The sequence below is a fragment of the Heloderma suspectum genome, chromosome 5 (genome assembly GCF_057233095.1).
Source record: "Heloderma suspectum isolate Gila_16-S chromosome 5, 16-S_ref, whole genome shotgun sequence".
Taxonomy (NCBI): Eukaryota; Metazoa; Chordata; class Lepidosauria; order Squamata; family Helodermatidae; genus Heloderma; species Heloderma suspectum.
This window is the reverse complement of record NC_139462.1, coordinates 193,536,884-193,552,494: the sequence shown is the minus strand read 5'-3', so window position 1 is coordinate 193,552,494 and position 15,611 is coordinate 193,536,884. Positions and strand designations below refer to the sequence as shown.

The following is a 15,611-nucleotide window of genomic DNA, read 5'->3' as shown; positions in this document are numbered from 1 at the left end:
AATTTTCAAAACAAAAGGAAATTGTTGCTTTGATTCAATGAAAAACAGAGAAAAATCAAAGCAGCACCGACACATTCTCCTGTGTATTGCAGCTGTTTGTTACCAGGTAGCATGGGTGCCATTGAGGAGGGACTGCAAAGACTGGAAGGTGATTTGTGTGAGGATATACCATAACAAAGGAATTCCTATGACTGTGGAATACTCACAATTTTAAATGCATACACAATCATATCTGCGGAGGAATGCAGCAACTTTGTCAGTAAGACTGCCAGGTCTTGGATTGGTATACAGGTGGGCACGCACCAGAATTGTGCCTGCAAGAACAGAAAGCCAAGGAAAGTAGCTCACTTCTACACCAAAACGCATTAAAAATTACTAAGGATGTCTTCAGCTATGGAGGTTGTAGAAGCACCATTGTCCACATATCTATTTCAGTTGACAGATAAAGAGGAAAGTAGATGGTGTACATGTCCCCAAGCCTGCTGCAAAGCAAACTACGGACCAGGCAACTCGATGGTTTTCTGTTGCATTTGCAGGGTATGGAATCATGCAGCATCTCCCACACAGACAGTGGTTGCATGGCCAGAGTACTACATTTGCAAACGATGCAATCCATAAAGATATGTCATGGTGTCATAGGTGCAGAAGTTCCTGCACCACTCTCATGGAGGGATACAAGGGCAATGGAGGGATACAGGGGCAACGGACTAAAAGACTGACTCAAGATAAGGCAAACAGTGCTACGGAAGGGGGGTTGTTAGTAAAAGTTAGGATAATTATAACTATGCATTTCTCTGTTTAAAAATCAATACAGAAAATTTTCAGAAACAAGGTAAAGAAAGTATTAGACCCCCTTTTCCTCTACTTTAGCCTTTCTGTCCTTTTCTGTTACTTAGGGCGCAATCCTACTGGGATAGGCGGCTGCCTCCAAACTCAGAGGTGACCGCCTATCCAATGCAGGGCAGGAGACGCGCAGAGGGAATTGTCCCCTCCGCACTTCAGCTGCCCTGTATTTGCGGCTAGACAGCCGATTTTGGCTGTCTAGCTGTGGGAAGGCGGAGTGGGGGAAGTGGCTGCCGGGTGACACATAGGATGTGTAGTTCCAGCATTTACGTCTTCCCCACCCTAGAACGCCCCCAGGAACACCCCATTCTCATCAATCCACGCTCCTCTTCTCAGGGAACCCACCTTTGAGTGCGGGCTCCGAGGTCAGTTCCCAGAAACCGACATATTCTATGGCCATCTAGCCGCTGAGTAGCGCCGCAGGATTGCTCCCTTATTTATTCAAAATATTTGTATACTGCCTTTTGAGGCAAAGCCTCCTCTGATTGGTTTGCAGCAGATCTTCAAGGATTTCTGACTTTAATGAAAGCAAGAGGATAAAACAACAAAAAGAAGTGCAACGGTTGCAGCAAACCTCTGCCATGGCTGACTTTATGCATATTGCTTCTCTCTCAGCCTCAGTGTTCCTCTTCTGTAAAACAGGAGTTGCTTTTGAACTGGACAGCTCTGTTGGCCAGTTTTAGAGTGATGGATTAGAATTTCTGATCTATGGAAACTCACATGTAGATTTCTATATATCCCAGTGTTTGTGGTAGATAACTGACTCTTTCCTCCTCTCCCCGAGCCTCCATTTTGTGTCTGGCTCTGGTTGGTAGACCTCAGCATGCTAGTGAAATACAAAATAGATCCTGCAAACCTGAGGTCTGCCCACCTCTGGACTACACAATATTTTAACATATAGTCAGTGTATGCTTCATGTATCTAAAGGCAGCCCCTAGTCAGTGAGCTGTCTGTGGAGAGGTGAGGCCAGAGAGAGCGAGAGTTCTGGCCTGTGTGTGTATGGATGGAGTTTCAAGAGGCGAGGCCTAATTTGGGTACCAGAAGAAGAACAAATAAAGCATCTGTTGTATTCCTAAACTGGATCACTGTCTTCTCTGAAAAATAACCTGCTTGGCTGAGATGCTGGATAGGCCAAAAAGCTACATAATATAATATTTTGGTTAAAATAAAATTTAAAAATCAATCTGAAAGTAATTTTCAAAATATTTCTATTGTTTTCTGTAACTTAACACAATTAAAGGGTTAAATATTCTGACCCCTAGTTAATAATAGCTAAGTATGCTGGGACTGCCCACCTTTTGAAATAACTAGATAAGCCAGCACACACTGCATTCCGCCTTTGGTTTGCTCCCCTTTAATGATAAAAGAGGGGCCATAACTCAGTGGCAGAGCATCTGCTTTGCAGGCAGAAGGTCCCAGGTTCAGTGCCCGGCATCTTCAGGTCCTGCAGGAAAAACCACTGCCTGAGGCCCCGGAGAGCCGCTGCCAGTCAGTGTCGACAGTACTAACCTAGATAGACCAATGGTCTGACTGAGCATAAGGCAGCTCCCTATCTGCCTATACAGGAGTGAAATCCCATACTAGGACTGACTAGGAAAGGGACAGAAAAAGGGATTTGTATAAGGTATCTCACAACGCCCTTATTAAAACCTATTGTGCAGCCACGTTTTTGATTGTGGTTAAAAAGGGCATCACGGAGGCGAAAAAGGATACAGAAAAAGGCAATTAAAATTTATCAGGGGGTCTCACAACACCTTATTTATTTTATTTATTGATTTATTGCATTTATACCCCGCCTTTCTCCCTCTCGCAAGGAACTCAAGGCGGCTTACATTATCCTCCTCCTCACCGTTGTATCCTCACAGCAACAACCCTGTGAGGTGGGTTGGGCTGAGAGTCTGTGACTGCCAGTGAGCTTCCATGGCCGAGTGGGGACTAGAACCCGGATCTCTCGGCTCCCAGTCCGTCACTCTCACCACTACACCACACTGGCTCTCTTTCCTACAAGGAAAGGTTAATGCATCTAGGACTTTTTTTTACATAGGGATAAAAAAAGATAACTAAGGGACTGCATTATAGAGGTTTATAAAATTATGCCTAGTTTAGAGAAAGGGGATAGAGCGGAATTTTGTCTCCCTCCCTGTTAATACTAGAATAGCATACCGATGAAATTGGTTGGCATTAAGATCAGGACAGACAAAAGAAAGCTATCCTTTACATTTTGAGTAGTTTGCCTGTGGAATTCACTGCCACATGATAGATGTGGTGAAGGCTGCTACTTTAGATGGCTTTAAAGGTGATCTTGGAGCCCAAGAAAGTAAAATCTGTCACTGCTTCCATTTCTTCCCCTTCTATATGCCAGGAAGTGATAGGGCCAGATGACATGATCTTCGTTTTTTTAATGTTGAGTTTCAAACCAGCTTTTGCACTCTCCTCTTTCACCCTCAACAAGAGGCTCTTGAGATCCTCTTCACTTTCTGCCATTAGGGTGGTATCGTCTGCATATCGGAGGTTGTTGATAATTCTCCCAGCAATCTTAATTCCGACCTCTGATTCATCCAACCCGGCATTTCTCATGATGTACTCTGCATATAAGTTAAATAAGCAGGGTGACAATATGCAGCCTTGTCGTACTCCTTTCCCAATTTTGAACCACTCGGTTGTTCCATGTCTGGTTCTTACTGTTGCTTCTTGACCCTCGTACAGGTTTCTCAGGAGACAGGTAAGGTGGTCTGGTACTCCCATCACTTTAAGAATTTGCCACAGTTTGTTGTGATCCACACAATCAAAGGCTTTAGCGTAGTCAATGAAGCAGAAATTGACGTTTTTCTGGAATTCTCTTGCTTTCTCCATGATGCAGCGAATGTTGGCGATTTGATCTCTAGTTCCTCTGCCTCTTCTAAACCCAGCTTGTACTTCCGGTAGTTCTCGGTTCGCATACTGCTGAAGCCTAGCTTGTAGGATTTTGAGCATCACCTTGCTGGCATGTGAAATGAGCGCAATTGTGCGGTAGTTTGAACACTCTTTGGTGTTGCCCTTCTTTGGAATTGGAATGTAAACTGACCTTTTCCAGTCTTGTGGCCACTGTTGAGTGTTCCAGATTTGTTGGCATATTGAATGCAGCACTTTAACAGCATCATCTTTTAGGAATTTAAATATCTCAGCTGGAATACTGTCATCTCCGCTAGCTTTGTTGTTAGTAATGCTTCCTAAGGCCCACTTGACTTCACTCTCGAGGATGTCCGGCTCAAGTTCAGTGACCGCACTATCGCGGCTATCAGGGACATTCAGATCTTTCCTGTATAGTTCTTCTGTGTATTCTTGCCACCTCTTCTTAATCTCATCTGCTTCTGTTAGGTCCCTGCCTTCTTGGTCCTTTATCATGCCCGTCTTTGCACAAAACGTTCCCTTGAGATCTCCAATTTTCTTGAAGAGATCTCTAGTCTTTCCCATTCTGTTGTTTTCCTCGATTTCTTTGCATTGTTCATTTAAGAAGGCCTTCTTGTCTCTCCTTGCTATTCTCTGGAACTCTGCATTCAGTTGGGTATATCTTCCCCTTTCTCCCTTGCTTTTCGCTTCCCTTCTTTCGTGAGCTACTTGTAAAGCCTCATCAGACAGCCACTTTGCTTTCTTGCATTTCTTTTTCTTTGGGATGGATTTCGTTGCTGCCTCCTGAACAATGTTACGGACCTCCATCCATAGTTCCTCAGGCACTCTGTCTATCAGGTCTAATCCCTGAAATCTATTCCTCACCTCCACTGTATATTCATCAGGGATATGACTGAGGTCATACCTGAACGGTTTAGTGGTTTTCCCGACGTTCTTCAATTTCAGCCGAAATTTTGCAAGAAGCAGCTCATGATCTGAGCCACAGTCAGCTCCAGGTCTTGTTTTTACTGACTGCATGGAGCTTCTCCATCTTTGGCTGCAAAGGACATAATCAATCTGATTTCGATATTGACCATCTGGTGACGTCCATGTGTAGAGTCGCCTCTTGTGCTGTTGGAAAAGAGTGTTTGCTATGATCAGCATGTTCTCTTGGCAAAACTCTATTAGCTTTTGTCCTGCTTCATTTTGTACACCAAGGCCATGCCTGCCTGTTATCCCGGTGATTTCTTGACTTCCTGCTTTAGCATTCCAATCCCCTATGATGAAGAGGACATCTTTTTTGGGTGTTAGTTCTAGAAGGTGTTGTAGGTCTTCATAGAACCAATCAACCAATCACAGGTGCTGTGGATGTGGGGCTGAGTCAGAGTATAGGCTCCTTCCACATGGCTGAAGGATGCTGAAGCTACTTGAGTGGTATAGGAAGGAACTGTGTTTCATTATCTTCTATGGTGTGAAGGTCACCTGAGCAGGGTCTCTATATTTCTTCACAGCCATGTTTCATATGTTACTTACTTATACTTGTATAGTGGCCATTTTATAATTGTGGAAGTTATGTTATAAATATGGTAGCTGAGTTTGCATGTGTGTGAGAAAGGGAAGCGGTTAGGGCAGCCTTTCCTAACCTGGTGCCCTTCAGATGTGTTGGACTACAACTCCCAGAATTCCCCGGGCAGCTATGCTGACTAGAGGAGTCTGCGAGCTGTGGTCCAACACATCCGGAGGGTACGAGCTTGGCTGGTAAAGAGCATCAGGGATCCTGGTCTCCCCTATAATCTTCCACTCTCCTCAAATACCTCTTCCATACCTGTGAAACCCTGGTGTATAACCCTCAAAAAAAGTGGGGAAGGAGCAACTTGGAGCTGCACTTGCTCACTGAGGGCTTCCTTGTTCTTTGTTTTTTTTGGTTTTCATTTTTGCACATTGTTATGTATCCTGGGGGTGTGGGGTGGGGTGGGGATACTGTGGCTTAGTTATTGTTTTGAACCTTGGCTGCTCCTGTAGTGCTGGGAGTGGCAGCAGTAGATGGAGCGTCTGCTAAGATGTCACTTCTGTGTGTGCTGAATTAGAGAACAGTTGTGTTTGAGGCTTGCTGATTCTGCAGTCATTCCTTCTACCTGTACAACACACATGCCGATACAGCTGCTAGGGTTTCCCCCCCTTCTGACATCAACCCAAGGGAAAAGAGGGATATTCTCTTGAGGGGAGTAACTTCAAACTCTCAACAGATTGGCTCAGGTAATACAGCGGCTATGAAATAAAAAAGGGGCCTTGCAATAATTTTGTTAAGTTGGCACACATTGGGGAGTGGGTTCAGATACCACCCCCCTCCATGAATTAAAAAAAACATGTGAGAAGCATTGCGGGGCTGCACGGGCTAGTCCTGCCTGCTGCCACCACTGCACCTGGCAGTCATGCCCCTACTGCCAGACATTGTCATTGCTGGGCACCTGCCAATGTCCCCAGGTCTCAGAAGCGCCAGTTGCCTCCCCTGCTCACCCCACCATTGGCACCCTCAGCCAGAACTGGCAAAGCCATTGGGGCCCTGCCCAGCACTTCTGCTGCTTGCTGCCTCCTCCTGAACGTATTAACTTAGCGGGTTGTGGCAATGCTCTGATCCATGGTGAGTAGGCTGCCATCTTCAATTCTCCAAAATGCAATGCCTAGTGTTGACTTCAAACTGTGATTTAAGATCCTGGATTGTTCAAAAACTCATAGCCATAGTTTCTTGGTTTGGACAAAACAGGAAACTATGGTTAGTTAGATGCTTCCTGGTTTAATCTAGGCTTGCATGAAGGGAGGAGTGAAGGGGGCCAAAGGCATGTCCATGTCTTGGCTTAATAAGCTGAGGTATGTTCGTCCGAACGCAGCCACAGAGTTGTGAGGATTGTCATGGGGCTGGTGTAGTAGCTGGTGATTTCCCAAAGGCACTGAAGTCTGAACACTTAGCCATCTTCATGTGGCTTTGTCCTCTAGTTTTTACAGGGCACTGGGATTTGGGGAGATTTCTCTGGTGTGTTAGATCACACTCTCCCTCTTTGCTTTCTTCTAGTATTTTTCTCCAGGTTGGTGAATTCTATGCTCACACAAATATGACATTTTATTATATAATGTTTTAAAAGAAGGTATTAAGAAAAAAGGAGATTGAATACTCCATGGTTAACACACAAGGAAAAATGCATCATTGTCAAGATACGGAGTGTTGATCATTCTGTCCACCAAAATAAGTTGCACATATGTGACCCTGAACTGTAAAACTGCAGTTTTCAAAGTAACTACTGGCAACCCCCTCCCCCACATACCTTCATTAATATTGCATTAATGTCTCCTAGTGGGCAGTCCCCCCCCCCCAACTGTGCTGCATTCCTTTTAATTATGAGTGCAAGAACTTCAAATGGACTCAAACTTATTGGAACTGAATGGTCAACGTGGTGAATGATAAGCATAAACAGAATGGTACAATTTTTAACTAAAGGATCTCAATATAGGCAGTTTAACTATAATGTGACAACATTCAAGAGAGAGAGAGAGAGAGACTGAGGGTTAGGTAGTTTGTTTAATCTTTTTAATGGTACATGGGATAAGGTTTTGATTTCTACAGAGCCCTTGTAGAGAAGAGATCTGAAGCAGATCCTTATTAAAGCCTTATTCCCATCTTGTTTATTGGGAAATGTTGGTCCAATAGAAGGCATTATGCAAGCACTTGTGTTCAACCAGCAGCCCACCACCATGCTCCATCCATATTGGTCAGGAGGGCCACTGACTGTCCAGATTGGCTTGTCGGGGGGGGGGGTGCAGGTGTCTGCAGGGAAGGAAGGATTGCTGCCTTACTTTCTTAAGGCAGCAATCCTATACCCACTCACCTAGGATTAAGCCCCATTGAACCCAATGGGACTTACTTCCATGTATAGGATTGTGCTGAGTAGATAAGTATAGGATGTATAGGATCCAAGCCAATGATGTTCAAGAGTATTGACATAGGCATTCTTATTATGCAACAAGCATTCAGATCCTATCTGAGTTCCTACATGAACAACTGGGATTTGGTGTGCCACCAATGCTTACTTGATGAACTGAGATGTAGGCTTCTTTAGTGCAGAAGATTACTCTTTTTCAACTGCAGTTTATTTTGCACAGTTTCAATATGGTGCCTTGACAATAAAGGAAATAAGAATGTAGCATGAGGTATTTGATCTTAATGTATATTGTACAACACTCTTCCCCAACTGGGTGCCTATCAGATGTGTTTGACTACAGCTCCCAATATCCCCCAGCCAGCTTCTGGAGGGCACCAGGTTAAGGAAGGCTGGTGTACAAGAATGCATCCAGCATTTGAAGATTTACATGACCCAAACTGGGTCTGAGACAGTTTCGGCCATGGGAGTCTTCAGAAATAGCTTTTGTTATACACAAGATATACCATATGAAAAATCTTCAGAAGTATCTTTTGCAATAGGAGCCAAGTTCAATGAGTAAAATGACTTCATTTATCACAAAGCTGAACATTATTTCTCCCTGGGGAAAAAATGGCAATATTACACATTTCCATGGATATAATACACTGTGTGAACATTTTTTTTACAGATAAAATAAACAAGTCTGTTATAGGTTCTTTATGCATTATGTACATTTCTGTTTCAATAGCCCATTTTTGTACTTAGAAATTATATATAATTGCTAGAATGATAAAGTTCAATAAACATAAAAAATGGTCAGAAATATAAAATTCCTAGTATTGGTGACCTGGTTTTTAAAAACTATCTCTCAATTTTGTTCAGCGAACACTAGCAAAAATAGTTGTATTTCTGAGATATACTATGTAGACATGTATTTAATAAACTTGACAGACTGCATTTCTTTACCAAGTAGGCCACCAAATTAAAATCCAATCTTTGTGGCACGAATCTTTGTAAAATATTATGGATTTGGGGCATAAGAATCCCAGTCTAACAACCCTGATGCAAAGGCAAGAATGAATCTTTAAAAAAATAAAGCAGATGGTTCATATATGATTTGTATGTATAATTGGCTGATTATTTACAGGAGAGAAACGATGACATCAGATACAACATACTCTATGGCCACAATCCAGACAAAGCTACGCATTTTTTAGAAGTCCCATTGATTGCAGAGGGAGACTTAAGCATAAGCTTCAATGTCTTCCATCAAAATAAATTGGCTGGGTTGTGCCCTATTTGATTTCTTTCATATCATGCCCTCTCTATAGTCTTCCTTTTCTTCTTTTCTCTCTTTGTTAGACAAAGAACAGTTATAACCTAGCTAATGTCACAACCATTGGTGTCTGTATAGGATTGTGACTTCATACTGACAATATTCAGAAATCTTTTTGAGAGCCTGAGTTCAGGCCAGTTCACAGTGACCTGGTAGGTTGATTCTGCACGTGGTGGAGCACAGCAGTGTGACTCATAATCCCCACCTATCATATGTAAGACATATATTGCGGTCTGATGGCTACACACATACATCGGTCCACAAGTACAAGTGATCCATCCATCACCTACAACGGGCAACCAGAATGTATGGGAAGGTCATACATATAGTTCACGGAACACATTCTACATAGGGTGGAGTCCAAGACCCTATCCCTCACATAACCTTTTATGCCTCTCTAAATGAGCCCTTCCTTCCTTCCTTCCTTCCTTCCTTCCTTCCTTCCTTCCTTTTATGCCTCTCTAAACCAGCCCTTCCTTCCTTCCTTCCTTCCTTCCTTCCTTCCTTCCTTCCTTCCTTCCTTCCTTTTATGCCTCTCTAAACCAGCCCTTCCTTCCTTCCTTCCTTCCTTGCTTGCTTGCTTGCTTGCTTCCTTCCATACTTTAGTATAAGTATTCACTATATAATTCTGTCATCATTTCAAGCCCTCCCTTAATCAAAATTAATGTTACTCTTAAAAATCTCCACAGTGGAAGGATTTTTTTAAAAAGTGCCATTTTCCAGTGATTTTAAGGCAAATACAGAAGCTCGGTAGACAAACTGTTGAAGTTTTACAACCATGCCCACTCTTATACCTGTGTAAATCAATACTGGGGTGTATCTAGTTAAGAGACATAACAGTTCCTCTGATCACTTCACAGAAACCTCTCCTTTTCTCTTAGATCACAAGACTGAGGTTTGGTCTTACATATTGCAAGGAAGGGGTAATCTGCTTAACTAAAATTGGGGTTAACACGACATGACATTTCATGGTGAACCAGGAACAAAATGTTTAGATCCACAAAAGTTTTCAGAGCACTTAAGTACCTGTGGTGAATAGAAATTGCCTTTAAATTTGACTGAGAGATTTGGGTCATTTGTTGAATATTGACAAATGTTCAATAGTCATCTCTTGTCAAACACTTGGGAGCAATACAGTTACCACTTTTGTAACCCATGGCCTGTTGTTGTGTTATTTGAGAGTTGTTTCCCCCTGAAACAGGCCATGCTGCCTAGTTTCGGGCAACATGTCAAGCCATGCCCAAGTGGGTAATTAGGCAAATGGTGCCCTGCATTTGTTGGCACAGTGCTAAAAACATTCAGGCAAATATATGGATGGAAGTAGCCAGTTCCAATATATTTTCAAAGATGGAATATACATGGAATTATAAAACGTGTTTACCTAGTAATGCATGAATGCTGGTGCAAGTCTGTTTTTGGCCTCGGTATGTGCATTAGAAAATGCTAAATTCAGTGAGTTTCTCATGTGTCATGTTGGAAAAGATACTAGCATCACAATATCTATGTTGCCAAAATTAACCTTTTCTAACATGGAAAGTTCTGCGTGAAATTTCTTTGTTCCTGTTTGTCCCACTTGCAGTATTAGATTTAGGCACAATTCATCCCATATAGTAGCACTGGAACCATTTCTCTGTGTCACACACAATTTAAGTAGTATCTGTATAAAACCACATGAGCCTCTTACGTAAATATAGTTTGGCCCCAGGGAAGACAAATGCTGCCAAGGGACAAACTACTCCACAAACCAAGACACACTGCCCCCTCCTAGATAGTTCTTGCATTTGGATGCCACACTGATTGACAATAGGATCTGCAATGGGCCTAAATAGTAAACTATATATTAGTTAACTCCCACTTTGGATTCTTTATCCTCAAGAGTTATGACTTCATTGGCAAAATAAATGAGGAATATTTAGAAGCTGAGAAATGTCAATAGTAAGATTAAAAAGAGAAAAACTAATTTTCCAAGTACGTTTCACAGTTTATTAGTAGAGAAAAAAATGTTCCCTATATCTGACTGCTGGGCTGAAAAATATGGCTGACAATTTCCCTATAAATGATTAATATTAAGCAACCGGCGTATGGAATACTGAAGAAAGTCTCCTGGGTCCTCTCATTAGACTTTCTGACAGAACACTGCATTTCTTATGTAATGCTTAAACTGTTCTTTCTGAATGCTTGTGACACAATAAATAATTTACCTTCATGTCTGTCCTGTGCTTGATGTCAAAATAATACTGAATGACATCCTCTTGAGATTGTGAGGATTTAAATATAATGGAATGATTTTTTTTTTATTGTTTTGCTCTAAGTGCAGAAAACTGTAAGAAAGCATTTGAGCTGACTGAAATTTAAAGGGAAAAAAGCTTTCCAAGACACTGACAAATAACTCATGTTTATGGTTCTAACGTCTAGTGTAAAAGGAAAGTAATGCAATAGCTGCTGACTGTCTCCTATTTGCATTTAGCTCAGTTTGGACAATAACGATCCATCTGTAGAAACAATGGCATCTCCCAGTGGGACATCTAATGGAAATGTTTATTACTATTGCATCCTCATTTCATATGGCCAAGATCTGGAACTGGTTGAAATCCCATTTCTCACAGAATAAATCCAGCCTTGGTCCTTTTTGCACTTAAGAGCAGCATTTAGCAGCCACCACATCTCTGTCTCTGTCAGACGCTTTCTGCGCAGTTGCTATCAGAAAGCCGAGTTCTTGTAGTTTGCATATGACGCATCCTGTCACCTGACTGAGCGTGCTCTTGCAGTGGCCTTGAGGTCTTCTCCTTCTAATTGTACGAACAGAAAGCAAAGTCCTGTATTTGCAAGCTAAGCAGATGTTTCTCCTGATTTCAGTGCAACAAGTTCAGAGTCATCTATGTACTTTCCATTAAACTGTTCACTGTTGGAGTCATGATGATACAGATAAATGGGAACCTCCGTGATAGATGTTGCTGTGTAGGAGGTAGATCGTGTAGAGCAATGTTCTCGTCGCCTTTGACCCCACTGGGTTTTATACTGCATCCATTGCCTCTTCAAAGCTCCTTGGACCTGCAGGTATAACACATCCAACTTTAGACCAGTGTAAGAGAGTTTGGGGCTACTCTGAACGAATTCCAAAATAGTGGTTGATAAAATCTTCTCTTCCCTCCAAAGCACACCTACAGTGGTAGTCACTTTCACTGAGGTTATAACTGCAAAAGGTGATGTTCGAATCTCAACAGGTTTTATACGGTGGGTGGGTTCAAAGAGTTGCGAGTGGAGTCCCAGTCATGAAAATGCATGTTCTTGTTCGGGCCTCCTTCACAGTGCAGCCCTTTACACCCCGTGAAAACCATTTTCAGAGGGGCAGCCATGTTAGTCTGTTGCAGAAAACAACAAAGTTGTTAAGGTGCCACAAGACTCTTTGTTGCTTTTATCCCTTGAAAAGGCACAACTGGGGAGTCAAGGGAGCTTCCAGAATGGTTTGGGATGTGGTACTGTGAGCTGCAGCTAGAAGGAGGAATTAGCAGAAGTCAGAGACAACCCACCCACACCACATGTGAGCAGATGTGCCTGCCACTTATGCAAGGGGCTTTCTGGATCCTGCCATTGTATCTATTCTTTGGTATTCCATAAACACACACTAAGGGCACAATCCTCTGCATGTTAGACAGAAAAAAGTCCTACAACTCCCAGCATTCCCCAAGCAGCTGTCTAAACATTTTTTTCTGTCTAAACATGCAGAGCATTGCACCCTAAATGTTTCTTCAGGATTCAATGAGTCTGTTTAGCTTTTCATAAATGGGGATTTGGGTGCTGAAGGTCAGGTCCAGCATTAACAGGTAGTGTTCTCAGGCAGCTTGGGAGCTCCCGCCATCCAGGTTCTTTGGCTTCACAATGATGCCCACCTGTCTTTGCTTTTCCTCCAGTGGGATATAACTCTAGCAGCTGCCAGGTTTTTGTGGCAACCACCATAGTCTGCCCCACTGCACTAGAAGTTATGTTGATCCAGTGAATTGTGGGGAAAATAAAATGGCACTTACACTTATGGTTTTAATGTTTTACTTGTAAACCATCCAGAGAACGTTTGTTAGTGGGCAGTATATAAATACTGAAATAAATGAAAAGGGAAACCCCCACTGCATGCTACAAAGTAAGCCCTCCTGTGAACCTTGCTGTGGTGGGGTGGGGGCTTATAAGAGAATGCCAACCAAGGTCACTTTGCTCCCCGAACATGGAGCTGGGCCTGCTGAATATTCATTTTTACAATGTAATCATGCAGTTAGAGCCTTTCAAAAAGCCATTCATTCTAGTCTTGTCCGCGTATACAAAAATGAGACCCAGGAAAATAATACTAAGTGAACCATTTGTTTCAAGAGACACTTAGTGCAGAGTCAGCAGCACAGACTCAGAATAACTCATACAGCTTGTTATATGTAGAAAATGATCCTAGCTTAAACTACTGTAGTCCAGAAAAAATAGGGACATATTTAACACTGTAGTATAGATGGCTGGAGATCAAGAACAGCCATAATGTAAAAGGAGTCACATACACAAAGGTTATATTGGGCCACTCAGGGAGTAAAAAATGAAGTGATGTGAAATTATTTTGCTCTGCAGATTTCGTTCTGCTCTGCACATTGTTACTTACTTGTAATTGTTTGTTAACATTTTTCTACAATTGTGATAATATATTCTCATTCTAACCATTTGCAATTCAAATATATCAAATTAAATATTTTAAAGAGCATTGCTGTGACACAGACTGAGGGAATAAGAAATTAATCCTGATTTTCTTCTGTACACAGCAGTGACAGCAATGATTTTAGAGGGTGTGTGGATAATGTAATTATATAGTTTCTTCACTAGGTGGCACTTGACTTAGCATTATATCTGGTCAGCAGCTTCCTGTTTTTTCTTGTTGAAGAGAGACAATAGCTTCCTGGATGGTGTGTCCTCTAAGTTCACCATGACAAAGACTGAACAAAAACGTCATTATGTTTTCCTGTTAAGATATGAAATGCTTGGGTACTCTCTCTAAATTCTTGGTGTTCTAGGCAGAGCTTTTGTGGTAGTGAAAGCTTGTGAATAAATGAGGCTGTCTCATTTGCTCCAAATGCAGATGTGGAACATTACATGGGTATTAAATTCATTTATGTTGGATCAGTTTCATCCAGTTCTGCCTTCATGCAAAATGCTCCAGTAATAAACAATAAATCACTGAGGAAACTGAGCTTCCACTGCACTACAGTTAATCCCTTCTTGTGCCATGGTATAATCCCCCCACTCCCCCGCGAAATATCAGTTTGATCTCTGTGCACCTGGCAACAGCTAGCTAGACAATTTCCCTGGAAGAAAATGAAAACTGAAGTTCAGGCTATGGCTTTAGTTATTGGGTTGTGTTAGATTTAAGGTGTGGCTGGAGGCCTTGAAGAAATGTCTGTAGAGGAAAGCAGAATTTTTCCAAAAGAACTCATGCTGGAGAATCAACTGTGCTTTCATGCAGAAGGAACACAGAGACTACTCAGCTGTCCTTCACTGGAGGGGAACATCCATATCTTCAATTTTGCCCTGCCTTCCCTGCCCTATTTTTAAAGTCTCAGACTCATAATTATGTGTTCTAAAAGAATAATCCTATGGTTCCTAGAAAGCATCCCGGGGCCCACAGGACTGTTCAGAAAGAAAAAACAACACCATTCCAAACCTGTAGACAGAGCTACAACCTTGGAAGGATGATGTTTTTTGTTTTTTAATGTTGGAGCCCTCTTTTTGGTTCCTCCAAGCCACCATGGAGATTTCTGCGGTGACTTCCTCTATGAGGTTGGAGCTCTGACTTCATAGAGGGGAGAAACCAGGCATTCTGGGACTCTGCCAGTGGGCAGGGATAGAGTGGCTGAAGAACCAAAGAATCCTAAGTCCTGCTATTTCCCAGCCACACCCCCCAACCCAGAAATTTTTTTTTTAGATGCATCAGATTTTGATTCAGTGGCAAAACTGCTAACTGGGGTCTCTTTCCTACAGCAAGTCACAACTTTGCTAAAAGAAAAGAACTGTCAATAGGCTACCGGGCAAAGTTTACGGTGTCATTGTTAACATTAAAAGACCTAAACAATATGGGACCAGAGCACTTGCAGGAGAGCATGTAGTGTTGCATCACCCACCTTCTGGAACACTTTACCATCAGACAGGCCCTCACAGTTCTGATGTTTAGATGTCTCCTCAAGATTCATCGATTCACACAGGATTTCCCTGAAGTATGACACAGCCAGCCGTGGTCTGTAGCGCACAGCAGAGTGTGCCGTTTTATTGGTAATTAGTATTTTTATTATTGTGTAGTTCTATTATTATATTTATTGTTGCTTTGATGGTACTGTACTGTATGTTCACTGCTTTGAAACTTTGTGCAAAGCAGTATATAAATCTGATAAATAAATAAATAGATAAATAAACTCTTTTTCTACAGTCAATTGACAATTGACAGAAGAAAAATATGGTGAGCCCTGCTTCCCGCCTGACTGGGAAAAGGGACAGTGCCTTCGATAATGAGTAACAGAGCCTTCCATATCGTAAGTTCTGTTCTGAGAGCATAGGATTGCTCTCTTAGCTGCCTTTTAGGGCAAATGTCCTCCCAAGTCAGCTTCCATCGAAGAGTTAAAATAGAATTACAC

General features: G+C 42.2%; 1 protein-coding gene across 17 annotated transcripts in view; it reads right to left on the bottom strand.

Annotated features, from left to right (window-relative positions):
* Positions 1–8,193: 8,193 nt before the first annotated feature.
* Positions 8,194–15,611, bottom strand: part of CALCR (calcitonin receptor) — a 250,005-nt gene continuing 242,587 nt past the window's right edge. For 12 of the 17 annotated variants that reach the window (XM_084858832.1, XM_084858824.1, XM_084858820.1 and 9 more), the window contains one exon: positions 8,194–12,012. In XM_084858832.1, the coding sequence (XP_084714958.1) occupies positions 11,791–12,012 (222 nt within the window). In that variant the 3' untranslated portion in view covers positions 8,194–11,790. Of the gene's footprint in view, positions 15,365–15,611 lie in introns of all 17 variants that reach the window. The other 5 variants (XR_014792393.1, XM_084858828.1, XR_014792394.1 and 2 more) reach the window with 4 other exon arrangements.